At 46.7% G+C, this 26,583-nt stretch overlaps 6 protein-coding genes across 14 annotated transcripts in view; 3 read left to right on the top strand and 3 right to left on the bottom strand.

Annotated features, from left to right (window-relative positions):
- Positions 1-590, bottom strand: part of rbpjb (recombination signal binding protein for immunoglobulin kappa J region b) — a 39,813-nt gene extending 39,223 nt beyond the window's left edge. For both annotated transcript variants that reach the window (XM_061669282.1, XM_061669281.1), the window contains exon 1: positions 438-590. In XM_061669282.1, the coding sequence (XP_061525266.1) occupies positions 438-538 (101 nt within the window). In that variant the 5' untranslated portion in view covers positions 539-590. The remainder of the gene's footprint in view (positions 1-437) is intronic.
- A 22-nt stretch (positions 591-612) lies between these two features.
- On the bottom strand, positions 613-2,198 carry smim20 (small integral membrane protein 20). 3 transcript variants are annotated; one of them, XM_061669303.1, is made up of 4 exons: positions 2,010-2,197; positions 1,662-1,718; positions 1,039-1,107; positions 613-780 (listed from the first exon to the last, which is right to left on the bottom strand). In XM_061669303.1, exons 1-3 carry the CDS (start codon positions 2,116-2,118, stop codon positions 1,073-1,075), a joined length of 201 nt encoding a protein of 66 aa, XP_061525287.1. In that variant the 5' UTR covers positions 2,119-2,197; the 3' UTR covers positions 613-780; positions 1,039-1,072. The 3 variants fall into 3 exon arrangements, with proteins under 3 accessions (XP_061525287.1, XP_061525288.1, XP_061525286.1); XM_061669304.1 differs by having other exon boundaries at positions 613-1,107; positions 1,634-1,718; positions 2,010-2,198; XM_061669302.1 differs by having other exon boundaries at positions 613-1,107.
- A 56-nt stretch (positions 2,199-2,254) lies between these two features.
- On the top strand, positions 2,255-8,243 carry man2b2 (mannosidase, alpha, class 2B, member 2). 5 transcript variants are annotated; one of them, XM_061669276.1, is made up of 19 exons: positions 2,255-2,456; positions 2,521-2,667; positions 2,885-2,990; positions 3,060-3,232; positions 3,298-3,413; positions 4,060-4,237; positions 4,327-4,525; positions 4,651-4,841; positions 5,192-5,348; positions 5,416-5,552; positions 5,656-5,933; positions 6,001-6,192; positions 6,270-6,513; positions 7,006-7,116; positions 7,192-7,384; positions 7,485-7,604; positions 7,669-7,781; positions 7,864-7,981; positions 8,056-8,243. In XM_061669276.1, exons 1-19 carry the CDS (start codon positions 2,328-2,330, stop codon positions 8,157-8,159), a joined length of 3,006 nt encoding a protein of 1,001 aa, XP_061525260.1. In that variant the 5' UTR covers positions 2,255-2,327; the 3' UTR covers positions 8,160-8,243. The 5 variants fall into 5 exon arrangements, with proteins under 5 accessions (XP_061525260.1, XP_061525259.1, XP_061525258.1 ...); XM_061669275.1 differs by having other exon boundaries at positions 5,413-5,552; XM_061669274.1 differs by having other exon boundaries at positions 2,521-2,706.
- Positions 8,244-8,317: 74 nt separating this feature from the next.
- Positions 8,318-12,014, top strand: si:dkey-19b23.7 (uncharacterized). 2 transcript variants are annotated; one of them, XM_061669293.1, is made up of 8 exons: positions 8,318-8,580; positions 9,192-9,263; positions 9,347-9,418; positions 9,547-9,725; positions 9,810-9,873; positions 10,358-10,523; positions 10,589-10,786; positions 11,030-12,014. In XM_061669293.1, exons 1-8 carry the CDS (start codon positions 8,569-8,571, stop codon positions 11,134-11,136), a joined length of 870 nt encoding a protein of 289 aa, XP_061525277.1. In that variant the 5' UTR covers positions 8,318-8,568; the 3' UTR covers positions 11,137-12,014. The 2 variants fall into 2 exon arrangements, with proteins under 2 accessions (XP_061525277.1, XP_061525278.1); XM_061669294.1 differs by lacking the exon at positions 8,318-8,580 and having other exon boundaries at positions 9,249-9,263; positions 9,547-9,729.
- A 603-nt stretch (positions 12,015-12,617) lies between these two features.
- On the bottom strand, positions 12,618-16,223 carry si:dkey-19b23.8 (uncharacterized). The gene is made up of 3 exons (XM_061669127.1): positions 15,912-16,223; positions 13,742-14,415; positions 12,618-13,103 (listed from the first exon to the last, which is right to left on the bottom strand). The coding sequence occupies exons 2-3, from the start codon at positions 14,322-14,324 to the stop codon at positions 13,018-13,020; spliced, it is 669 nt and encodes a 222-aa protein (XP_061525111.1). The 5' UTR covers positions 14,325-14,415; positions 15,912-16,223; the 3' UTR covers positions 12,618-13,017.
- Positions 16,224-19,312: 3,089 nt separating this feature from the next.
- On the top strand, positions 19,313-25,296 carry tnfsf12 (TNF superfamily member 12). Its single transcript, XM_061668653.1, has 6 exons — positions 19,313-20,061; positions 21,483-21,564; positions 22,754-22,810; positions 22,892-22,915; positions 22,997-23,124; positions 23,307-25,296. The coding sequence occupies exons 1-6, from the start codon at positions 19,894-19,896 to the stop codon at positions 23,580-23,582; spliced, it is 735 nt and encodes a 244-aa protein (XP_061524637.1). The 5' UTR covers positions 19,313-19,893; the 3' UTR covers positions 23,583-25,296.
- The last annotated feature ends 1,287 nt before the right edge of the window (positions 25,297-26,583 follow it).

The following is a 26,583-nucleotide window of genomic DNA, read 5'->3' as shown; positions in this document are numbered from 1 at the left end:
TCTTTATTTTTTTTAGAAATATAATTTTAAAAATTACAAAAATTAAAGTGGTTACTTATTTTCTTTTTTAATTTAAAAAGCAGTTTTAAATATATCATTAGATTATTTTATAGCAACTAATAACAAAAAAACTAAAAATTAAGACTAAAACACTTTTTTCAAAAATTACATTAAAGAAAAGGTGGCAAATACTTTTTTTGTAACCTGACAGCTTGGATCGTATTTTCCTTCGTGGAGGCAGAACTTCAAAAAATATATATATATTTCATTAAAAATAAAATAAATAAAAATCACACTTGTCAATGAGTGTGCGGATCTGTGTATCTGGCGCACGCAGCAGACATATCATCAAACACAAATACACCAGCCCACCACGTCACTAATCAGAAGCTAACGCTAATGCGTGCGCACAACAAAATAGATGCAGCTCTGCTTACCTTTTGGCTTTGACGTGACATGTTTTTCCGACACGCAGTGAGGTCTTGCCGTAGCTTGAAAGTGGCCTCTGGATCTTCGCCCAGCCTAGCTTCCAAGTCATGGCCGCAGAAACTCATTGTGGGGGCGGGATTATATAAATTTGTCCCACAGATTTTCAGAAATAGGCAGATAACAAAAGATTTACTTGGTTGTTTAATTTCATACCTGATGGATGGACACGCACTCCAGAGACCAAACTATTTGTATACAAACAATAAATAGTTGTGTTTCAGACAGTGGAGTGGCTTGACAGTGGCTCTTAATCTTCACCCGGCCAAGCTTCCAAGTCATGTCGGAGAATCTCTGCATGGAGGCTTACATTCAGACCTCTGGACAATTTAGAGTCTTCAATGAACCTAACATTTGGAATGCGGGAAGAACCCGGCGAAAACACACACAAGCAAGTGCAAACTCCACACGGGAGTCGAACCCTGAACCTAATTTCTGTGAGGCAGAAGTGCTAACCACTCTTCCACCATCCCCATTAAAAGGTTACTTTAGCATAGTATGTTCCCTTGAACGCAACAAAATAATACAATGTCAAATCCTTGGCTCACTCACACGCCAAGCACTCTCCAGCTCAGTCCATCGGGAATCACTTCTTGAATGGATCAGACCAGATCTTCACACCTTCGGGGGGGCGGACAAAAAAAAAAACCCGATAAGCTCTAAAATAACATGATTGTGTTAATTATTTTAACATGGTTTCAAGTTAGACTACAAGACAGTTTTCAGGTTTCTGTTATTCATTGTTTGAACAACCTGGTGCATGCAATTTCTATCACCCCCCTCCCTTAGACAGCTGGTCTAACCCAGGGGACAATTGTACATTTTACTGCTTCAATTAATTAAGTTGTACTTGTACCATGAATACTGATATTCACAGTAACTTTGTTATTGCTAATACAATCAATATAGGACACACTGCTTCCTTGTCCCTGTTACAATCCTTCTGTCCTATCATTCTCTCTCAGCCTCCTGAGTTTCATTTAGACAAAAGTATTGCCCTGCTGCCATCTTGTTGGATCTACAGCCAATTACAATCTTTTTACTCACAATCTCTATCACTCACAGGTTGTTGTTTTTTCATAGTAGTCTCAGGGCTCGTTTCCTAACATTGCAAATTAGTTTAAAAAAAAAAAGAATTGATTAATACCACAAATGGTGTCACCCTGGGAGCTTACCAACGGGCTGCACGTCAGCCTGCTCGATTCCTGCCCGGTTCATCTTCTGGAATTCTCCTGAAGGGGGGGGGGGGGGGGGGGGGGTACACAGTTAATTCACGCACGTTTAGACCAATTCACGTGTTAATCATGCCCACTTTCTGATTGCCACCTGTCAGAGAACTAGCCTGTAGCTAAAGATAACCCACAATATTGAGAAAAGGCATGAGGAAAGAACAGTCCTGGCCCAAACTCATTAACAATGACCAACTTTTAGCCATTAGAATGCCTCGAAGTGTGTTAGCTGAACGAGGCAGGGATGTAAAAAGCTAAGGCACGACACAAATTTGCTAATTGTCAGCCACTTACTGTATTCGGTTTTGTGGGCGAGCGGGTAGAAGAAAATGGGGTAAAACGCAGCGGCAACTGCCGTTACAAACCCTCCAAATATGAAAGCTATTTTCCTGTTTTTGGACATCACTCTTTACCGTTCGGCGTTGGGAGAAGTTCACCTCCAAATGTGTTTGAGTAAATGGTTCCGGGTTCAAAGGTAAGCGAATGCAAATTGACTGGGTATTTTCCCCCTTCGGTGTTTCCGTAGTCGGTCACATGACGTATCACAAGACTAACACGGAAGTCGGGGTTTGTTTGGCACTGGTGGCCGGTTCGATCAATATAGTTTTAAAAATGCGACTTTTACCCGTCATGTTTTACTTGATTTCATACTCGAATGTATTGACATATGCAAACGAGCCAATTCAGACGTTTGTAATCCCGCACAGTCACATGGACGTCGGCTGGGTGTACACTATCCAGGTAATGTTTTCGCTGTCTTTTGTTGGTTTTCCACTCAACTTGAATACAAATGTGATATCCGCAGGAGAGTATGCACGCCTATGCAGCCAACGTGTACACCAGTGTGACGGAGGAGCTTTCCAAGGATAAAAATCGCAGGTTCATCGCTGTGGAACAGGAATTCTTTCGACTGTGGTGGGATGATGTGGCTTCGGTCTCCCAAAAGAAGCAAGTACGACCCTGGCACAATTCATGGAAATGCCAATATACGGTTGCACGACTAAATTACTCACCTCGCTGTAATATTATGTGTTGCTTTGTTGGTTCATTGCAAACCAAAATAATTTACAATGGGACGAGGAGGCAAAAGTGCACGCTGTCCTAATGCACCCAGAGCACGCAGCGAAACCTCAACATAACAACCCAGGCCGGCTTGTCTTCCTGTCCAGGTTCTGCAGCTTGTGAAAGAAGGCCGACTCGAGTTCGTCCTGGGTGGCCAAGTGATGCCCGACGAAGCTGTTACGGATATCGATGATTTGCTGTTGCAAATGACAGGTAGCGTCGCTACCGTTTGCCGCCACGTCGCACATTAGCGGGAACGACTTTGCGCACTTGTGATTCCAGAGGGCCACGGCTTCATCTTCCAGACGTTCGGCGTGCGTCCTCGCTTCTCGTGGGGCGTCGACCCGTTCGGAGCCTCCGCCGCCACGCCGGTGCTCTTCGCCCTGTCCGGGTTCCACGCTCATCTCGTCTCGCGCGTCGACTACGACCTCAAAGACGCCATGCAGAAGACGAAGGTCCCAGCACTGCCACTTGTAACCACCGTGATGCATCAAAACCTTTTTCTTGGCTTGTGAAACAGAAATTGCAATTTGTGTGGAGAGGTTCGGCCTCTTTGCAAGAGCAACAGCAGATCTTCACTCACACCATGGACCAGTTCAGCTACTGCACGCCATCTTACCTGCCATTCTCCAACAGGTGATGTTTCCTCAGTACTAGCACAAAACAGTGTTCCTCGCTTTATCACAGTTCACCTACGGCAGCGTTGTTGATTTAAGTGAGCCGGGTATGGTCAGCGCATTCAGGGGACACAGCCACAGCGTTTGACTGCAGCAAGATCGGCTTCATTTTTCATGATTTTGAAGCCTTATTTGATATATTTGGCGATTTATTTATTATTATTATTATTATTATTTTTTTTGATCATTAAAATTTGTCAGCGTTGTTAACAACACTTCTCCGTGGTGTGACAGGTTTATTTCTACTTTGCATGGACTTTGAGCAGTCTCACGGGATGATCAATCACTTGGGCTCTGATTGGCTGCAGGTCACATCACTCATTCTCAGTATGAGGACGATCCTGACCATTCAGCAGTCCATAAAACTCCTGGATATGTTTCGGGACGGACAGAGTTGTGCGTCTGTTGTACTGAGAGCGCTTTATTTCCGTTTCCTCTCACCATGACAACGGCGATACCGTGGGCATTACTGCCGCCTAGGGGTAGTCACGGCACAGAGCACTTTAAATACTAAACAGCGAATGTGAGGTTTTTCTGCAACACATCCCCGCGACAAACTTGGATTCACTGTACTATTCGGATTAACATTCGGGCCCGCTTCTCAGGTCAGGCTTCTACTGGAACGGCGTGGCCATGTTCCCCGATCCCCCAAAGGATGGCGTGTACCCCAACATGAGTTTGCCCGTCACCAAGCAGACGCTGCACGCTTATGCCAGCACCATGGCGGATAACATCAAGCAGAGGGCCGGCTGGTTCCGGACCAACCACGTTCTGTGGCCATGGGTGACGAGAACGCGACACTTTTTGTTCTGTGAAGCCGGAAATTTTTTGCCACGTCAAACTAACAGACGAGCCGTCGGATTGCGTTTCAGGGCTGCGACAAACAGTTCTACAACTCGTCAGTGCAGTTTGCCAACATGGACCCATTGATGGACTATATCAACCAGAACAGTAAAGACTTCGGGGTCACGGTCCAGTATGCCACACTTAGCGAATACTTCCAAGCAGTACACAATTCGCAACTTGTCTGGGATGTGCGTGACAGCGAAGACTTTCTGCCCTATTCTACAGGTAGCAAACAAAATAAGACATTGCTTTAATAAGCGTCAGTGATTGTTGACATTTTTGGATATTATGTCATCGTCTGAGGACATCTTTGCTTTTGTCCAAATGGATTACTTGTCTTGTTTTGGTAGACTCCCACCAGGCGTGGACAGGCTTTTACGCTTCTAGAAACATCCTAAAAGGCGTGGCGCGGCGAGCCAGCGCCCAACTTCACGCGGCGGAGACTCTCTTCACGCTGTACCGTATCAACTATCCAGACGGACCTGTCGCTAAAGACTGGGCGCTTGCTAAGCTAAGAGCTCTACGCTGGGCCGTCTCCGAGGTAGATTGGAGCGCGATGCATATAGTGCACGTCACATTTTTCGACATATTGGATCACAACGTTTCATGGGACAACACTGGAGAAACAACATTTTGCTACAAAGTGAAGTAGTCGGTGCACAGCTTGTATAAACGTGTAAATTTACTGTCCCCTCAAAAGCTCAATACACAGCCACTAATGTGATCATGGCAAAGAACTTTCTGAGGATCGTAAAACAAGAATTTTGTATATCTGGGGGGGGTGGGGGGGCTACTTTTGTGAGATACTGTATCCTGAAATGTCACCTGAAAGCCCAATTTATTGAAGTCATGTATCCAAGTGTGGGATATATCTAAATGATTTGTTTTTAGGTCCAGCACCACGACGGCATCACTGGCACGGAGTCTCCGAAAGTGGCAGACATGTACCTGCAGCATCTCACACGGGCCATGATGGGCGGGAAGGAGCTTCTGGCGGCCATCTTCTTGCTGCCACACAACATCGACATCTTCAGCAGCCACAAAAAAGGTCTTGTGGTTTTCTTTTTAGTTTGAGAAATAACGGGGGGTTTAAGTCAATTATTTGATATTAGCAGATGCTCACCAGGCTTTGGAACGACACCTTATTGTTTACAACCCGTTGGCCTGGAACATCTCAACTGTCGTCAACGTCACCGCAAACTTCCCATGCGCGAGTGTCTTTGATGAGTCGAGACAACCCGTACCCACGCAGGTAGATGACAGCATGTTTGCATTCGTGCGCCATTTAAGGATATATTTGTTCTTTTTCAAGAGTCTTTCTTTCCATTGAAGGATCAATCTGGTGTTTGTCACAGATCCAAAGATCTGCCGCGTCCAATGTCACCTACGACCTGTTCATCCTGGCAGAACTGGGAGGTCTTCAGCACCGGAAGTACTTGATGAAGTTCTCAGAGAAGCCGTGCCCGTGGAGGCCCAAGTGTGGCGGCGCATTCGAAGCCAGAGCGGTTCCTTTCGAAAGGCGCAGCGTCCGGGATTGGAGGAAAGTGGGCAGGAGGCTCCTCCCGGTTCTGAGCGACTGTTACAAGCTCATGATTGACCAGGACACCAATTTACTTCACAGCATCACACATCTGTAAGCCACTCGCTCTGTTCAACGAATCGCTCTTCCTCCGACGCGCCCTCTCGTGTGTCTCCGGCAGGCAAGACAAAAGAAGAGTACGGGTGACTCAGGATTTTTGGGAGTACCGTGCCAACGGTGACGTGAAAGCAGGGCCCATCTCGGACAACTACATCTTCAGCGCCAACGCTTCAGCTGTGCGGGCGTACGAGGCGGTGCGAATGGAGATCATCCCTGGTGAAATTGTCACCGAGATCAGGCAGTACTTCTACAGGTGGGTAGAAGCAACGGCCTTTTTCTCCCGAGTTGCTCATCCAATCACTTTCAAACCGTCTCGCCTCTTGCGTCTAGAAAAGAAAGCGATGAGGACTACGTCTTCTCCATTGTCACACGCGTCCCAGAATGCTTCGGGAGCAAAGTGCGGTGTCACGGGCTGGAGCAGACGTACTCGCTGGGGCCGCTTGCCGTCAACGCCGAGGTGGTCCTGAGGACCGGCTCGTCTTTGAAGAGCGGGCGGACGCTGTACACTGACGACAACGGCTACCAGATGATGAAGAGGACACGCAAAGAGTTTGCAAACAACACGATAGCCCGAGTAGGTTCCAGTGAACGGACTTGCGCCACATTTCGGAAAAAGCCGGGGATGAAACCGTACACTGCCGCGAAAAGCAAAAATCAACCAGTGATTGAAGCCCCCGTTTTACAAAAGCTTTATAACTGCCTATAGATGTCAACAAAGTCCTTAACTCACTTCAACATAGTTCCTTTCCTTGACACCAAGATGGTGGCAAAGTACGATTATTATTTAAATGAAATTCCTCAACGCATAGTTCCTTGGCAGGAAGATGCCACAAGATGGGGCCAAAGTACGAGGTAATACTTTGATTGCTTAGGCCTAAGCAAAATAACAGAGGCCAGGTTAAAAAAAATAATAATAGAAAATCTGTGCTATGGAGACCATATTTATAGTTTTACCCCTCCCTCACATTTTAATGCATGTAAACAGCCTTTTTTAAACACGTTGTAAACGTATTTGAACACAAACTGTTCACTTGATCTCATTATGCACATATTGCCAATTTTGCAGAATTATTTCCCCATGGTTCGCACGGCTTACATCGAGGACGGACTCAGCCGGCTGGTGCTGGTCGGCGACCGAGCCCACGGCGTGTCCAGCCAAGTCGGCGGACAGCTGGAGGTAGACGTCCAGTCCCCGTGGACGCCGGAAACTAAAGACACGTAACTTCCCCCTTGTTTGCTCTTTTCTCCCCAGGTCATGCTCCACAGGCGTCTGTGGAACAACCTGCCCTGGAACCTCGGTTACAACCTGACCCTCAACGACAGCTCGGTGGTCCGCCCCACGTTGCGAATGATGCTGGCCTCCAAGGGTGTCGCCTCTAAGATTTACCAGAGGGAGGCGGTAGAGCTACAGCACAGACCTGTCGTCGTGTCCATCGACCTGCCACGTGAGGGCACACTCCAACTTTGCAACAAACTACTCAGAGGAAGAGGTCCTGTTTCGCTTGTCCAGGAGGAAATGGCTCATTTTCACCACATTGGTCTTAGAGATGCACTGGACGGAGAAGGCGCACGAAGGAAGTCGTCGCGCCAGTGCCGTGGTGCTGCCGCCCAACCTCCACCTGCTCACCCTCAGCATCCCTGGCTGGAACTACAGCGTCCACTCAGGTCAGCTGCGCCAAGATCACTGAGTTTAGAGCGCGCGCGAACAACTCTGCTCATGCGCACTCAGGTGAAAATGCGCAGCCCGAGCCGGACTACGACCGCGTCCTGTTGAGAATCATGCATCTGTTTGAGGAAGGAGAAGACCCCGAGCTTTCAAAGCCCGTCACCATCAACTTGAAGGTGAAGATACGCTGCATTACAATCATCCTCGGAAGTATTATTCATAAAGGGTGAAATGTTAGTCATTTACCTGTGTGCACAGGATGTGCTGTGGGGCATGGGGGAGGTGTCGGCCATAGAGGAGCGTTCCCTGACAGGAACCTGGGATGTAGGCAGCCTGCAGAGGTGGACGTGGAAAACTGCAGATGGCAAAGCCGGGAGTAAGACTTTTGTTTTGACACTGAATGTTCAGATTCACACTTCCTAAATGTTCCCTCCATTTGCTTCGTTACAGAGAAGAAAAGCCGCAGGCGGTTTGGAGACGATCCTTTCTCAGTGACCATTTCAGCCAAAGAAATACGAACCTTCTTTGTTTCCTTTGACTCCAGGAATCTTTAAGTCGTCTTCTGTGAAGCTGTGCTCTTTTTTTTTTTTTTTTTTTTTTTTTTTTTTAAGAATATTAAATGTTTTGCTTCACCTCACTGCCACGATTTATTTTTTTTAGGTCATATTGTATGATGAGTTTGCATTCACGCTTCAATTCCTGCAGAGGCTCATAGAATAAAGTTGGTGTTTCTTACTTTATTGTCATTCTAAATATGAATAATATTGTATCAAATAATTATAAATATCAGCAATTTTCAACTAATAATATGTACGTGGATAACATTTTACTTACAAAGCGCAAGAAAAAATACTGTAGTGCTGCAGAACGATGAAGTTTACACCATGGCCTCTAGGGGCGCTACTGACTTAAAGTCAACACCGGAAGCTGCAAACAGCCAACACATGCAGTGCTAAAATACGAATGATGACCAGCGTAAGTCTTACGAGTGTTGTTGTTTTTTTTCACCGCCCCAAAATGCTATCATTTATAACTGAAGCATGTATTACTGCGTTTTTAAGTAAATACTCTCATGGGCGAATTAATGGAGCGAGGGTCCGTTCCTAGGATACTCGAGCAGCTTAAACGTCGCCTTTATTTTCATACATTTTGCTGCGGGTATTTTTGTTTTTCTTTACCTTGGCATGTTTCTCGTTATATGACCGCTTGTGGAGAAAAACAAAGGCGGGCTGTGGTTAAGCGACAGTGCCTAGCTGCCAACAACACGTTACTGCGCATGCGTTCTTTGACCGCCATATTGGAACGGTATTTGGAATGTTGTTGCAACCTTTGACTACAACACATTTTCAGAAAAAAATATGGTTAATTGCCTATTTACTGAGGTCAGCACAACACACAGACTTGTTATATTGTATCTGTTACATCAATGACCTTTGGCTGTGTATATTGTCACCATAATATTGTTCAATAAAGTTTCGTTTTGAAGCAGTTAGCCTAGAGAAAAGTCTGAATTTGTACACCCAGTTTTGAAACTACAGACGTAGGAAAGTAACTTGAAATGGCACATTCTATTTTTCTGTGTGCAGAAACGAGAGAGGGAGCAGTGGCGGAAGCTGCAGCACTTTTTAGCTGACCTGGCCTTACTGGGTTCTTTACAGGTGCGATCACTTCAAATGTGGGACACTGTTTGCAGATTTACTGAAGATGAAACACTGGGACAGTTTCTCTCGTTCCCTCCTAGGGTTTTAAGTACTTCCAGCCTTGGTTGAGAGGAAAAGAGGAGCTGCTGCTGACTGTTGTCAATGAAGATCTGGTCAGACTTCTTTACCAGTCTACAATAAATGCATGTTGGACGCTGCTAGGAGACCAAAATTGACAGGTTGTCCTTAAATAAACTTCAGTGAATGTCATATATAATAAATCATTTTACTTACCGATCAGGGCTGGCGCTCCCCGGGCTTCGCTGTGTCGAGAGCCTCCGCCAGCGGCGGATCCAGCAGCAGTAGCAGCGATAGTTCCGCGTCCAGCAGCAGCTCCCCCAGCCTGGCCAGCCGGGCCGGCTCCCCTCTGTCCGCAGAGCCGTCACAGCGGGCGCTGGCCTCTCCGACACGCGCTGCCAGGCGAGTGCGTTCGTTCTCACCTGCTCTGCTGATTGGACAGATTTGGATCTTGTGTGACCTGAGTACTTCTTATTTTGCCCTCAGGGACCCCAGCAGCGAGGAGCATCTACTGCCAGCCTCCCCCAGCGAGCGAGAGATGGCAGTGCCTGTAAGAGATGTTTTTCCACACCACGTTCCAGGCCTTCTCCCTCTGGTTGTCACCCTGGGATCAGCACTTTCCCACTTTGATACACATGAACAATAAAGAAAAAGATTTGTTCAAGAATAGCCTTTGAAAACATTTTTAACATAACTTCACATTCTTACATGTTGCGCGTGCCTTTCAGAGAGCCTTCTTAAGAAAGTGAAAAGGAACATGACAACTGCATGTACAAAAATTAGTTGCACAAAATAGTGCAACACCAATAGTTTGTATTGTTTTTCGGAAATATACCCACTTCTGGGTCCCAACCCACCCGTTGACAACCACTGGGTTAATTGTGTCTTCTGCCATCTAGTGGAACAAAATCTTTTTTTGTTTTGCTGCCTGTCACTACACGTCACTAACATAAGTAGATGAACAAATGTACATTATTTGTAATAAGTAAATTTTTGGTCCACAATCTGAGAATCGTTCCCCCAAAAATCTCCAGGAGGTGAACTGCACCCTGTTTTTACTGGCCGGCTACGTGAAGTACGGGCGGCCTCACGCTTGGATTCGCTCCAACCACGAGCGCCTGGTCGGCGTCCGAGGCACGGACTCCGTGGTCAGGGACACGCCCATGAAGCTCAAGTCCATCACAGACTGGCAAACTGGAGGTATGGAAAGCAAATGGAGAAAGTTCTTCAAAGATGAAAACTCGCTGGGGTTGCTTTTCACGCAGGTAGTCGCGTGTGGGACATGGTCAGCGAGCTGGTGAGTGTGTGCACGGTGCCCTTCCCCTCCAACCCATTCGCCCTGGACATGCGCTACATCCGAAGCCTTCCCGTGCCGGAGCGCTTCCTCGCCACCGGAGCGCTCCTCAACTTCCTGGAGACGTACGCCGTCTGCGGCAACCGCGACGAGTTACACTACGACAAAGGTACGATGGATCCAGAAAGTCAGCGCAGCGCGGCGCTTCGCTCAGTTCGCGTTTTGTTATGTTACAGCTACATTACAACATAGGATAAATTCCAAATTTTCCTTAGAATTCGACACACAGCATCCCACACTGACGACATGAAAAAACAGGAATTTTTTACAAATTTACTGAAAAAATAATAGGTAACACATTTTCAAAAATTCACTTTTCGAAATAAGTCTGTAACATATTGTTCCCCTGCAGTGCTGGAGGAGGTGAAGCCTCTGAGGCGTCTCCACGTCCAAACCCTCCTGGAGCTTCAGCGGCTTAAAAAGACGCCCGCCGAGCCGGACCCTTCTGTCGAGGATTGACCGTAAACACGTTCCATGAACTCACTTGAAAAGCGCTTCTGTCAAGCATCTTGCCGCTCGTTTCTTTTATCTATTTATTTATTGTTTTTGGGGCAGCTCAAAGTGCGCCCCCGTTGATGTGCCCTGCTCACGTTTAACAAGGCTAAAAAAATAAATAAGTGGCTATATTTAGCAACTTTTCTGACCTTTTCCGCGACTAACTCATTCACAGTTGTGGACGTACATATATATTCATCATATTTTACTGCCACCGACGTCCATTGCTTGAGTACATTGATCATCAGATAAGCTGGGCGAGCCCCTCTGTGAAATTCAGGTTTTTAAACCACTGACGTGACAAACGGATCCTGTAGATGGCGGCGTTGCATCGCTTTGTATTCAAGATCAGCACACTTTTTGAGTGGACGACAAAGATGAGGCAGCGACTCGAGTTGTAACGAGGGAGCGAAATGCCAACGCGTTGCACAAGTTTAGGCACCTCACACGAGAACAGAGTATGGAGATGTATGGTACAAACAGTATCCGTCACAGTGGGTGGTAGAAAGTGCGGCGCAGCCCTGAGAAAAGATGAACGCCGTGTAACAAAGCCACTGACATTCAACTGGCAGCCATGTAGTCAGCTTTGCTAGTGTCTCTAAGATCTAAATCTGTTGAGAAACTGACATCAAAAGCCCTTTGTTTTATAGTTTGAGGTTTCATAAAGGCGGCACGGCGGTCAACTGCTTAAGAGTTCTGAGGACCGGGGTTCAATCCCCAGCCCCGCCTGTATGGAGTGACACATGACAATTTCACAAAAAGCTTGTTTTTCTGCTTTTTGGTGTTTTTGGTGGACCCAACCCATGTTCTACTGGGATTACTAAAGAGCAGAAAAGATTTTTTTTTTTTTTTTTAAATAAACGTTTTTCTTGGTGTAAGAAGAGTCTTCTCTGTCTTTTGGTATGTTTGGTGCTTATATTGTCACAGAACAATATTCTGTGGGTCTTGAAAGAGGAGTCAAAATGCCAACTCTGGTTTGGAAACGGCTGAGAGTCAATGAGTTAATGGTCCAGGAAAAAAACGGTTTCAAAGCTTCTTTTGCATCAGGAGTAATAAAGCCGATCCCAGGAAGGACCAAAACATTTTTTTAAAAAGCAAAACTTGTTGGGAATAAATTTCATTCGTCTTTCTCCGTGCAAAAGGGAACAAAATCAACTACAGTAAAATCACAAATTGGAGTTTCTGGGGGGGGGGGGGGACATTTTAAGGCTATATCACCCAGCCCTACTCGAAGCATCAAAAGTAGCTATAAGATGCTTTACGACTCCGGGAAACTTGTCACGTGACTGAGAGTAAAAAGTCCCAGACCCTTTTAGAAACATTTTTGCCCCTGGCGTCAACCCTTCACACACACCGCAGGACAAATGTAACATTTGAAGGAAGCAGACTCGTTCATCATCAAATATTTGCCTGAGACCATGTGACGACACTTGGATAAACAAATGTATATAAAAACATTTTAATACTCCAGAAAATACATATTTCATGAAATGTACATATTACACTTAAAAAAATACACCTTGAAGCAGGCACTTGAGTGTGCTCTTTGTAAAGACATCACATTGAAAAGCAAAAATTCCTTTAGTGACATCGGTGAAAAAAAAACGAGTGGAACCTTCAGCATTATGTTGTCATGGAAAGGTAAATGATGCAAATGCTGCTCACGTGGAGGAGGGGAAAAGCACACTGTGGCGTCGCTGCACACTGCTGGACGGGGAGAGAGGACGTGGCGGCGTCGCCCAGTGTCCCGGCGTCGACAAAGCCGCAAGTGTTCGGAATATTAAAGCTGTAAAAACGCCACATGACCCACCGATGCATACAGTGAGGAGGGGGGGAGGGGGCGGCTCAGCTCCAGTTGTCAGAGGCGGACCCTCGTCTGGTGATGGCTCGAAGTGGGCTTCGGGACACGGAGCCCCTCTTCCTCCAGTGAACTGGATGAGAAAAGACGCAGCTGTTAATTCGTGGCCAGCCAGTCGCCAACTGCGCCGCTCTCATTCGCTGACACCCGCGACACTCACCAGGCCAGGCCCCGCCTTTTTAAGCCTATACACACATACAGATATATATAATACCTGCAACTGAAACACACGTTCTCATTTAATAATGTAAATGCTGGAGTATTTGAGTGTTGGATGTGTGCCTTTAATGGGCGTGGCCCAGTGAGAGGTCAGCAGCTGGAATCGGTCAGTCTGCGTGTGAGCTTTTGGGTGCGAGTTGTGGCCTACAGCAGCACTCCTTTTGTGTTTGCGTGTATGATAGTTTGTTCCATCGTCCAATAAACGGCTAAAAGTACATCGGCCACCGTGGCTCTCGTTGCCCACATTAATTGCCTTTTTTTTTTTTTTTTTTTTTACTTAAGCTCCAGCATATTGAATAAGCTTGTGATGCAAAGCAAACTGCAAAAAATAAAATAAATAAAAAAAAGTCTTACGCCGGGGCAGTCGTGAGCCGAGGTAGCAGCGTGTGGGGTTAAACAAAATCCTGACCTGATTTTGTCTGATGAAATTGGATAAATTGGCCGAAATTCCCAGTGTTTGGGAACGACTGCAGCAAAGCACAGACCGCTTACCTTTCCCCAGGCTGGCAGGAAGCGTGGAGCTCTTGGCGGCAGCGGAGCCGGCGGACTCCTCGGCGCTCGGCGACGGCGGCGGCGTGGCCGAGCCGTCCCGCTGCCAGTCGCTCAGCGCCCGCTGGAAGGAGAGCGCCAGGCAGCCGGTCATGTCTCGCGCCCGCTCGGCCCGGTCGCACCAGAACACGCGGCACTGCAGCTGCTGCCCGTGGTGCTTGCAGATGTACAGGAAGACGTTGGGGCGGTCGGCGTCGGCGGCGCAGTACGCGATGTCCCGCAGGTACGTCTTGGCGAGCTGCCGGCCCGTGCTCAGCTCCTTGACCTCCACGTAGCGGGGTCGCACCACCAAGGCGTGGTCCTCGCTCAGCTTCTTGCCGCCGGCCACGCCCGCCAGCAGCCGGCCGATGGCGTCCCGCGCCTGCTCCCGGTCCAGGGAGAAGATCTTCTCGGTGCCGAGGTAGTGGACCTTAAAGAGCGGGTCGCCGTGGGACAGCGACTCGGTGCGGTCGCGGCGGAAGCGACGGCGCAGCGCGGCGGGCGAGTTCTTCAGCGTCTGCATGAGGCGGAAGGCGCCGAGGGACATGGCGCCCAATCCAAGGCGTCGCTCCCCGTGGTCCGCCTCTGCCGCTCTCCCCTTCTACAGACGGCGCCGCAGTTGCATTCGCTGCGTTTGTCTGGAAGGAACAGTGGACGTCGGACTTCAAGCGAGCGCAAACGGAAGCTGTGCAAATACGCAACAGTGAAGTCGAGTTCTTCTACATTCAATTTGAAACGTGTCCTGCCGCGAAGAGCCAAAATCCGCAAAAAAGCTTTGTAATGGCCTACAGATGCCACAAGATGGCCACACTTGGTTTTCTAACTCATTGGAGCTCCTCTCCTCACTTCCACGAGAGGGCATCAAAACCGAATTCGCCACTTTTGTCATCAGGCCAAAGGCAGAAATGTATTACGTTGGCATCTCGGTGCCCAGGGAACTATGTTGAAGTGAATTGTGGAGTTTCTTTCAGACAAAAGTAGGGCTTCAATCTATGGGCAGTTATAAGCATTTTTTTAGGGGGGTTGTCAATTACTCGAAGATTTTGCGCCACAAGCGCCAGGCCTCTTCCCCATTGTGTCGCTGAAACCTTTTTCGCCCGCCATTCTTCCAACATCCCTCCTCAGACGCAAACCGCCGACTCTTTGACCATTGTTAGCCGAGACCCACGCAGGAAACGGCTTTGCGTCCCCCGGCCCCAACCTCTGAAATATTTGTCGTCTCCAAACAATGGCTCGCTTCTGCGAGCGCGTCACATCAGTCAAGACCGACCGAACGCTTCGACACGACACCAAACGAGAACTACCATTTTGCTCCGGTCATGAATGTTAAATTACACAAACGCAGTAATTCCTAACCACTGTACAAGTTGCTCTAATTGCTTCAAAACGGACTTATTTACTACAAATGCATCTCTGTTCATTTATCTATGCCAGCGACATATAATTGGTGCTAGAACAATTAAAGTCCTCTTCTGGCGGGGCCCTCCCACAAATAGTGGAAGTACCCCCCAAACGTTTCTAATTGCCTACAGACACTACAAGATGGCAGCACAAGTTCATTTTGTCTAAGTGAAAGTCCTCAACTCATTTCAACATAGTTCCTTGCCACTAAGATTGCCACAAGATGGTGGCAAAGCGCGACTTTTGTCTAAATGACTCAATAACGCAGAACCGCAAACATCTACTGATGGCATCAAGTAATAATACATTTCCGCCATTTTGCCAATCATACAACAAAATAAAAGCTTTGCGTTCAACCGTGCATTTGGGAGTACACTGAAACAAGAGCCACATTATTTCGGTATACACATGACGTTTCAAAATTGGGGGTATTGTCCAAGAAAAAGTATATTGAAAAAAACAAACAACAACCACAACAACTGTTGCAAAGTATAAGGAAGCATGCCCAACATGAAAGCCATACAGAATCAAAGTGTACTTAGAAAGTAGAAGACAGAAATGTGCCAGCAATTTGATGGGCACACTTAAAGAGATTGTGCGTTGCGAAAATGAGTTTTCATGGAAAAGACGCGCTTGGCGTGACAAATTCAATCGGCGAATTCATGTTCAACTTCAGAAGAAAAAGAAAGTTCACAGTTTTAATGAACAATCGAAGCCAAAGAATCGCTCGCACCTGGCCGCAGCTGAAGTCTCGTGCGAACCAAGTCCGTGAACGCCTCACGTCAAAGGTGGAGTGCACTGCGAAGCTATAATTTAAAAAATAAAAAACAATAATAATAAATAAATTAAGAATTTTAAAAAACTCCGACTACACACAATATTGGTGCTAGGTTATTGGGTTAGTGTCTAGTTACATACACCCTCGGCTATTTGCCGCTAATGCTATGCTATGCTATGTTATGCTAAGCTACGCTACCCTATGCTATGCTATGCTATCTGTGTGGCGTTCGTGTGCTCGGCTCGGTTCCGCTCGCGACTGTTTTAAACGACGGGGGCGCGCGCTCGCCAAACGGGCACGCGCACCTGCGTCAGAGTGGCGAGGGGGGCGGGAAACCATAAATGACGTAAAGCGCGAGGTGGAAAAAAAAAAAAAAAAAAAAAAAAACAATTAACCAGCTTCTGTCATGTTACTCCAAACTGTCGGACAAAAAAAGTGCTTGTTGGGCTCATTTGAGCTCTTATAAAGTCAACTTTTCTTTCTTCTCACCTTTTCGAGCTTGCTCTTTGTTTGCACACTCGAAGAAAAAAAATGGAATTGAAAACTCAATTGTCCACAGCGTGAGAATGGTTGCTTGTGTCTGCGCCCTGTGATTGACTGACAACCGGTTTAGAGTGTCACGCATTTCTCGCCAAAAGTCAGCTCGGACGGGCTGAACTTTGACCCAAACGCAAATGGCTGGATTGGTTGCAGCTCACTCGCGTCTTTCGTGACGACAAGCCGTCGAGAAAACAGATGCGTGGCTGAGCCAAATCTATTTTTAGTGCCACCAAAAGCATTTTTATTAGCATTACTCGTTCGTCTAGTGGGCCTCGCAGGCCTTTTGAACCCTTAACACGCCTCTCTGTGTGCGCGTGCGTGTGCGTGGCGGCTAAACAGTAGCGGCCCTGTTTCCCCGCTGGGTCCGGCCCAAAAGCAGTCACACCCGCCGCGGTGCTTCGCACACTGGAGCCATTCTTGCTCGCCGGCGCGCCGACTCCACGCGACGTCATGGAAGCGCCTCGGACGGACGGGCGCTCGTCACACGCGACTCCCAAAAACGTTCGGCTGGAATTTCAGGATGAACGTCCACCCGCATGTTGCAATATCTGTTGCTTGAAGGCTTACGCCGTCGCAACGTCAACGTTAGTTCCGTTAGCCCGTCTATGGCGTTTTGTATTGTACATTAGCATTAGGCTAGCGGAAGGCAACGTCGCGCGGTTGTTTTGAATACGCAACGGTGAACGTTGAAGAATTGCTCGCTCATCCGCCTCGTGGCCGCTCTGTTTCAGTTGTTACCGTAACATCGGCACAAATCTCCATTAGCCCGTCTATGTCGTTTCATGTTACATGATAGCATTGCGCTGCCTGACATTATTATTCTTTTTTTTATACGCTTAGGTTGAACATTTTGCTGTTTGAATATGCACTGTTGAATTCTCATTTGCGTATGTGTCACTTTTACTATTACTATTTGTGCACTTTGTTTGTATCTTCTGTTATGCCATTTTGTTTGATATCCGGCGTGATTTTTGAACATATATAACATATCCCCTTTTTTTCGACCTGGTCGAAAGCGACGCTCTCACAAGGTCGTCACCGAGTCGTCGACGGCTCGATTAGGTTCGCTCGAAATCAAGACGCGGGATTTGCGAACAGGATAAATCGAGCTTCAAACAAAAGATGGCCACTGCGCGTTCGCATTAGGAATGAAGGCGGTCATTCATTAGAATGAAACAAATCGTTGAAATGAATGCATAAATGTTGACCATATATAGCTATATACATATTTATTATTTAAATGGTCATACGATCATAAAGATGTGTTTCTCTCCAAGGGAAATAGTCTTCCAAAATAAAAATTGTAATATTATGAGACTAAAGTTGGAATTCCCCCAACCCCACCAAAAAAGGCAAGACAAGAACAAATATGTATTTTGTCAGGATAAAACGAAAATCAGTCTGATGAGAATAAAGTGAGATTTGTTTGGGGGGGGGGGGTGGGCGGGGGGTGAAAAGACAACTTCATTCTCGTGTGTTCCTTTTTTGTTTTATGCCTTTATTCTTCAGAAATCCTGCATGTCCCCTCGTCGAGGAGTCACGTGACTCACGGCTGACGCAGAAAACGCGGCGCACATGTCCAAATAAGGTCGCGCGCGATGGCGCACATCGAATGACAACACGTCTGCTTGCCTCCACCCTTTTTCTTTCTTTTTTTTTTTTTTTTTTTTTTTTAAGTGATCTTAAAGCGACAGATAGTGTTTAAAAAAAGAGATTGAGCTCATTTCCCTTTTCGCCGACTGAGCTTCTGACCAATCAGAAGCCAGACTAAACAAGAAGCCCGGTCGTCTCACACAACGACACGTTCTGAACTCCTGTCTCCCTTTTATGAGCTCGTCAGCGAATTTCCCCGGAATGAGAAGCCCCTCGCCGTCGCGGTCTGACGAACATCTGCGCGCGTCATCGCCGACATCTGCGAGATTTCGGGAGAAAGAAAAAACTAAAAAGAAGACAAAGAGTCATTAGTCAGCCTTCGGGAGACGCGCGTGCTATTAATAGCACGCAGGCGGCAGCAGCAGGGCTGCGGATTTGAAAAGTCCTCATTTCCTCCCCACCCACCTTCTGACACAATGTGAGCAACACACACACACACGCACACAAACTTGCCCAGGGAGAAAAACAAAAAAGGGGAGAGAGAGGAATGAAAGGAAGAGAGAGAAAAAGGAAAAGAAGAGGGCTGGAAGAAAGAGAGAGGCGTTCGAGAAAAACAACGAGAGAGGAAAGAAAGGGGAGAGAAAAGGAGAGGGAGGAAAGAACGAGACAACAACAACTCGTGGATGCAGTGGTGACAACGCTGCACTGTGTGTATGTGGCATGACATGAAATGGGCCCGTTTTAATAAATAGTTTTAGGGCCATAGCGCCCTCCAGTGGCTGCAATGTGAAAAGACAAAAATGCATACATAACATGAACCGCATTATTATAAAACGTATGTTTTTTTGTTTTTTTTTAAAAGTATAGTCTTAATATTATGTGAAAAATGTAAATTTTTCCCACTTATACGGCTGGAAAATGATGTCATTTTATTTTAATTTCACAGCAACGAAGTTTGAACAGCAGATTAAAGTCCGACTATTACAAGAAAACGTACTAATGTGCTAATATTATGAAAAAAGTTTTTTTTTAAAAAGGTGTCGTACTTTTACATGAATGTCTTAAAATTACGTAAAAAATATTTTAATATGAAGAGAAACTCATAGCAACTAAGTTGAAATATAAAAGGAAAGAATTTTAACTTTAAAAAAATAAAGTTGCAAAATTAAGTCATATTACGAGGGGAAAAAATGCTTTTTCACCCAAAAATAACGTTTAAATATACTTTTTTCCTTTAATATCACGAGACTAAAAAGTTGTACTTTTACAAGAATAAAATTGTAATATTATGAGAAAAGGTCTACAGTTTTGAGAAAAGTTGCAACAGTACGAGAAAAAGAAAAAAGTGACAAGTGACAAGTCAGGCAAACGAGAAAGAGGATCGTTATCTTACACTCTGCCGCCCTCTCGTGGCCACCTCGGGAACTGTCCGACGTTCCACATCGAGTCAAGTTGATTTGATTAAAAAAAGAAAAGAAAGAAAGAAAGAAAAAAGAAAAAGTGCTGCACAGAGAGACAGAGGAGTGGAGGACGAGGCTCTCGGCGTCAGATCTCAACTCGGGAGCCCCCCCGGTCGGTGCTCATGCGCGTGCAGTCTTAAGAACGAGGAGAAGGGCGAGCCCCCCAGCGACACGAGCCCACAGGGGGAAGCGAGACGCCGGGCCACGCGTGTTCATTAAGCAGCCATGGCCGAGGGCCAGGGGGGGCTCGAGTGCGGCGTGTGATGATCGACAGCGGCGGCGGCGGCGGAGGCGGAGGCGGAGGCTGCGGCGGCGGAGGCTGCGGCGGCGGCGACTGAGTCAGCATGCATCGGATCGCCCCGCGGCGGCGCAAGCTCCGGGCGCTGTGGGCTTCGCTGGCGCTGCTGGCTCTGTCCGTGGCCGCCTGCAGCGCCCTCTTCACGGCGTGGACCTGGCGCCAGACGCGGGACCTGTCCCAGTCCTTCCACATTCTCCAGGAGCGCCTCGAGCAGGTCGGGGCCACAACAACCACCAACCAGGAGCAAAGTTGCTGGTGGTGGTTGTTGTTTTTCGGGGGGCTAAAGTGGTTATGCAACTGAACTCGTGCATGTGGTTACGGGAATCATCGTGGGGGATGTGTGGTGGGGTTTTTTAAAATACTCATTTCCACTCTCGAACCCACGGATTTATTGTCTTTTGGGGGAAAAAAAAAAAAAAATTCCAAAAATCTCAGTTTACCGGAAAGCCTCTCAACGTATTCTCGTTTGTTTTCTCCGAATTCCAAATTTGACTTGACATGTAAGCATCAGTGGCCAAAGCCAACGAACTTTCCTTAATACGCCTTTCCAAACGATTCACGAATTTATTGCGAAAACGATGCATCGCCTGGTTTTTGTATTGCTCCACAAAAGAATTTGCATGTGCATATCTGCGACAAATGCAAACAGCATTTCCTGAATATGCCTCCCCAAGTTTTGATTGGATTCAGGATTTGACTGCAGTAACGATGCCCTGGCGTAGCATTGCTTCTTTCATTTTTCCTCTGTAGAATAACTTACATTTAATAACTTTGACGCATTTCAACAAACTTTCCTTAATACACCTTTCCAAGTTCTGAAAGGTTGCTGTATTTTACTGTACTAACCATGCCATTGGCAGATGTTTGTTTCTTCATTAAAAATATATGACCTTTATGTATCTGTGACAAATGTGAACAAACTTTCCTTCATACGCCTTTCCAAGTTCTCAAAGGATTCAGCATTTTACTGCAGTAATGATGCCCTTGCATTACCTGTTTTTTTTTTTGCGCTACAGAAGAAAACCTTCCATTTACGCATGTTTGACGAATGCAAACAAACCTTCCTTAATTAGCCTGTATTAAGTTCTCAAAGGATTCATGATTACCTGGCTGGCAGTAACGATGCCACGGCATTGGCTGTTTTGTTTTTTTGTCTATAGAAGAATTTACATTTAACATCTGTGACAAATGAGAACAAACTTTCCTTAACAAGCCTCCAGAAGTGGAAAAACACATTTCTTGCAATAAACACGTCCAATGCGAATGTCCAAGGAGGCCTAGTCGCCTCCTGGGGGAGCGCAATGATATGCGGCGATGCACAAAGCCGTGCCGAGTTGGTGCGCTCGCTCGGGACACGTGGAGCGCCGACGCTTGCGACACGAGTCGCGAGTAGAGCGATGGTAGTTGTCCGTTCGCACACACGCTTCTCCTCCAGCGGGGCCCCCCGCCAAGCGTTTCAAACTCTGCTGGCTTCACAAATCTCCTTTCTTTCCCAGAAAGAACGCAGCGAGCGAGGCCAAGCACTAAAAACGTGCAAGGGGTTGGGGGAGCCTCAAGTGGGGGGTGTGGGGGGGGGGGGGGGGGGTGCACACTTGTTCATCTTGCGTGTGTGTGTGTGTGCGTGTTTCTGCACAGGTCAACACGCAGAGGAAGGCCATTGTGCAGCTCATTCTGGAGAAGAGAGAGCTGCTCGTCGGCCAGCGAGTGAAGCGAGACGGTACACGCACACACACACGCGCGCGCGCGCGCACACACACGTCTTTTTGGGCCGTACGCCACTCGGGCCGCAGCTAAAAGTCGACACAGGAAGCAGTAGGCAGCTGGACGGCTGTGGCAGAAATTACAGGTCTGACCGGCGCGGCCTCGCAGCCCAGAAAACCAGCTGGCTCGGGGACGAGGCCTTGTCGCACGCTTTCGGGCCGTCAAATTGATTTTCGGGGGGGCCGTCGCCACTCCCGCACGCGGCTATGATTTGTCGTGAAAGCGGGACATTTGATGACCTATCATCGCGACAATTATAGCGGCCGTTTCGCGAGCGGCTTGATGAACCCTTGAGACCGCAGGGTGGGCGAACTCTGGTCCGGGGGGGCTCACATGGCCCGCTTTGATCTGTAATCCGGCCCACGGAGAATTTACACAATCATCCATCCATCCGTTGTCTTGACCGCTTATCCCCACGTGGGTCGCGGGATGCCGGAGCCTATCCCAGCTATCTCCTGAACCGGTCGCCAGCCAGTCGCAGAATTGACACAATCGAGAGTGACCCAACGGAGTTTTCCAGAGTTCTTCAATTTCGAGACTTTGTCTTGAGTACAACCCCCGCTATCTTAATGCTAACACCATTGACAAGCTAAGCGTTAGCGTCGATAATCGCAGGGTCAGATGGCTAACTTGAACAAAAACAGCAGGGCAACACGTAGACAAACAGTATAACGACGAGCATTTCCCTTCAAAGTATGCAAGATTCTAACAATGTCTCGGAAGTCTGTCCTTTATTATATTTCAGTACAGGAGTTGAATCCGTACTTCTTTTTCTTCGTGCACCTTTTGCCACCAGCTTCAGTGAACTTCCTGCGTGGCGACGCGAGCAGCTGCAGACCCTTCGCGCTGGCTTTTCCGCCACTCGGTCTCTCTCATTCCGTTTACATTGGATGCTTCGGTCTCCTCTTTTTTTCGATTCCCTGCGAACGAACGGCCGGCCGGCCGGCACGCTCCGATGATGAAAAGAACAGTTTGAGGAAATATATGAAAAGCACGTGACGGGAAACCCTTCGGCCATCTGCTAAGCGTGTTAAGACGGCGACGAGATGGCGGCAAACGAGCGCGGCGTTAAGAGACAGATTCACATGTGGAACCGCAGGCTTGTTTTCTTTGTCACACTCACATTCTGTCTGTCCCGAAAAAAGGGGGGACGCTGCGCGGGAAGCACGGAAACGGCAAGAAAGCGGCGTCTCATTTCGAGAGTAAGTGGCCTGGCAGATGCCTCGTCTGCAGAAATCATCCCCAAAAAGCCTTAATTGACTTTGCTTTTTCCCTCTCGACAGTCACTAAAGTCTCCTCTCAGCAAGGTAAGAGGGGGGTAACGTCAGGGGCGCGTGGGGGATACGCCGCACGTTACTCGTCCGACGTTGCGCTCGCTTTGGTCTCAGTGGGAGAAGGAGGCGTGATCAAGGGCTGGGAGGAGCGCGTGCTGAACATGAGCAAAGCGGTGAGCTACAACAAGGAGGAAGGCACCTTCATCGTGGAGAAGCCGGGCGTCTACTTCCTCTTTTGTCAGGTACGACCGCCACGAAGACCCCCAAAACGTTCCTTCCCACAGCGGGACGCGGCACTGTCGCGCGACCGAAGCGGCCAGCGATTCAGAGGCCGTCTCGGACGGAACGAGAGCGTGGAATCGAGCGTAGGATAGAGTCCGACGCGGCCGAGTGCGAGGTTTTGAAGCTGCGGCGTTGTCCGCAGGTCCTGTTCAACGAGCAGGAGTCCCAGTACGTCAAGCTGGACGTGGTGACGGGCGGCCAGAGGCCTCAGAAGCTGCAGTGCATGGAGGGCTACGGGACCACCCCGTCGGCCGGGCCGCACCCGTCGCACTTCCTGAAGCCGTGCCAGGTTTCGGGCCTCCTGCGCCTGGACAAGGGCACCGAGCTGCACGCCGTCACGGGCCCGTCCTTCCGGCTGCACACGGTGGGCAACCCGTCGGCCTCGCCTCACGTCTTCAGCATCTTCAAAGTCAACTGACGGTTCCCCGGGAAGCGGACGGCGGTCCCTCAAGACTTCCCCGAGGGCTCGGTTTTTGGGGAAAGCGGACATTTTGCGGACGCCGTTTTGCCCGGCGACGCCGATGGGAACTGGAAGCCGGATCGTGCCGTAAACCGAGCGCCTGTGTTTGGACACTTCACAGAGTACAAACTGGGAAAATGTTTGACATCGTACAGATGTGAATTTCTTTTTTACTCTTTTTCTAACATCAAATTGGACTGTTTAATCTTTTTTTTTGTGGGGGTTAGGGGAGTAGTCACTTCTTTCTTTTTGTTGCTATTTTTGTCTGTCAAGTGCTATCAATCAAACCACAAGTAATTGTTTTGCTCATCAAGTGGAACAAAAGGGAAAGGAACATCAATGCAACTTTTGACATTTCCTTTGGGCCACTAAAACATGAAAAACACTGTGTTCCAAAACATTAAGCAGATGCAGTTCTGGCATTTTTACTCAATCAACTCAATAGGGTTGAGGTCAGGGGTTCGGTTTTTTTTCCTCCCTTTATACCCAAAACACAAATGAGGCATGAAACATGCATAAAATGGTTATGAATTAATGTTTGGAATTGAAAAAAAGTTGTCTTTCCAGAATAAAATATTTTTTCAAGGAAAAACAATTCTCAATCCGACGAGGATTAAGTCAGATTTTTTTAAATTGTATTTTTCAGATAAGAAAGTAATCCATTTATGAGAATAAAGGCAGATTTTTCAGAAAAAAGGCAGTTTTACAAGAAGTCTGATTTTTTTTTGGGGGGGGGGGGAATAATGGCGCAATCTAAGGAGAATAGCCAGCCTCATTTTACACAAAGATCTTGTGATTGTCAGCTTTATTTTGAGAAAAACTCCTTTTTTTTCCAAGGAAAAAAAAATGAGCAATTTTGCAACAGTAAAATATATACATCATAATTGAGAAAATGTCTTAATCTTAAAAGTATTTTTCCAGAAAAAAAGAGTTGAATGAGAATGAAGTCTTTTTTAAAAAAACAAAAAAAAAAGTCACATTTATGAAAATAATGTATCGAGAAAAAAATGATCTTCACTGTCCATTTTCCTAAATCCTATATGCATAATAATTTGGAACACAGTGTAAATATGAACCCATCATAACCCCCAAAAAGGAACATTCCAATCATGTTTTCCATGGCGAGTACGTTAATGGAGAATAATCCGCTAGCAAGCTAGCGTACGACCTCGAGAGGGCCGCCGTTTCTCTTGCGCAACCCAAACAAGCGTGTTATTTCCAGCCGTGGTTTTCCTTTGTTTATAAGTAGTTTTTGTGGCCTCGCCGCATCGCTCTGCCCAGGGCACTTGGGATCCGTGCCGCGCGGCCCAAACCTTCCCAACATGTTGCGAAAAGGAACATGTCACCATTTTTATTCTCTTTTCATTTCCTCGGCGTCCTCCTCGGGACATTTTCGAGTAAGCCCCCCGCCGGCCCCCTCATATTTCCCCCCGTCAGCACACGCACTCGCACTAAAGCCGCCATCTCCATTTTCACTTCCTCAATGTGAAGTTGGAACATCTACATTGCCACACACGCATGCAAGCGCACCCACACTTCCTTGCTCTTATTCCTATTTTGATAAATGTCAAAGTTGACGCACGGATACCTTGGGAGGAAGCGTATGCAAAAGCCTGGATGCTTTGCGTTAGGGGGACGCTAAATAAAAAAAAAAAAAAAAAAAAAAGTTGAATGCAGTCAATTGGTCATTTTGGGAACGCAAAACCCAAAACAAAAAAACATACCGATAAATACATTGTGATATTAATACTGTACACAGGCTATACAGGTAAGAGGTCTTTCATAGACAAGCTAAAAGGTCAAATGTGGATGCAAAATATTTTATTTTAATAATAAAATGTCATTTTCATTTTTAAATTGTATTTCTAATTCATTTACTTGTGATTATTTAACCTATGATAGTGATGTTTTTGCGGGGATGTATGTATAAATTTCATTCACAATATCCATCCATCCGTGTTCCGTACTGCTTCTCCTCACGCTTGCTGGAGCCGATGCCAGCTATCTTCGGGCGAGAGGCAGGGTACACCCGATCGCAGGGCACATATAAACAAACCATCATTCGCACTCAAATTCACACCTACGGGCAAATTAGAGTCTACAATGAAACCTAGCATGCATGTTTTTGGGATGTGGGAGGAAACCGGAGTACCTGGAGAAAAGCCACGCGGGCACGGGGACAACATGCAAACTCCACACAGGCGGGGCCGGATTTGAACCCGGGTCCTCATAACTGTGAGGCAAACGTGCCGCCTCATTCGCAATATATAATATATCATTTATTAGTTACAATAAATCAATGAACAAGTATTTACTAAACCAAAAATAAAAGAAAACTTGAATAATGTTACATGTTCAATTGTAGACTTATCATGTTTTTTTTTAAATTGTATTTACAACTATCCAATTACTAAAAAAGTGATACAAATGAATAAAAAAACAAAACATTCTGATTAACCAATTTTAGGAAAAAAACGGCTAAGTTAATGCAACAAAGTTTATTACACGCATTAATTTTGAAAAATATATGTTTTTATCATGATTCTAATTATAATTAATAATAATGAAAGACATGCGTGAACAAATAAATAATTTTACGAATTAATCAATTTCAGGAAATGGCTATATTAATAGGACACACTTCAAATTTATTTTTCAATAAATTTGAAAATATTTTTTTAATGTTGTCATTATAGGGTGTTGTGTGTAGAATTTTATGGATTAAAATGAATGGAATCCATTTTTTAAACTAAGGCTGTAACGTAACAGAATGTGGAAAAATTGAAAATTGAAGCGCTGTGCATACTTTCTGGATGCACTGCAAGCAATGATGATCTAGCATTGAGCCTTGTGGCACTCCGGTGGAGAAAACACTTATTTGACATTAACATACACACGCTTCCCACGTTCGTCAACATGCTCGGCGAGCGCGACATTTGACGGTCCTTTTACTTGTGCC

Source organism: Phycodurus eques, chromosome 23, assembly GCF_024500275.1.
Source record: "Phycodurus eques isolate BA_2022a chromosome 23, UOR_Pequ_1.1, whole genome shotgun sequence".
NCBI classification, from domain to species: domain Eukaryota; kingdom Metazoa; phylum Chordata; class Actinopteri; order Syngnathiformes; family Syngnathidae; genus Phycodurus; species Phycodurus eques.
The sequence above is the reverse complement of the archived record's forward strand: the minus strand, read 5'-3'. Positions and strand labels throughout refer to the sequence as shown.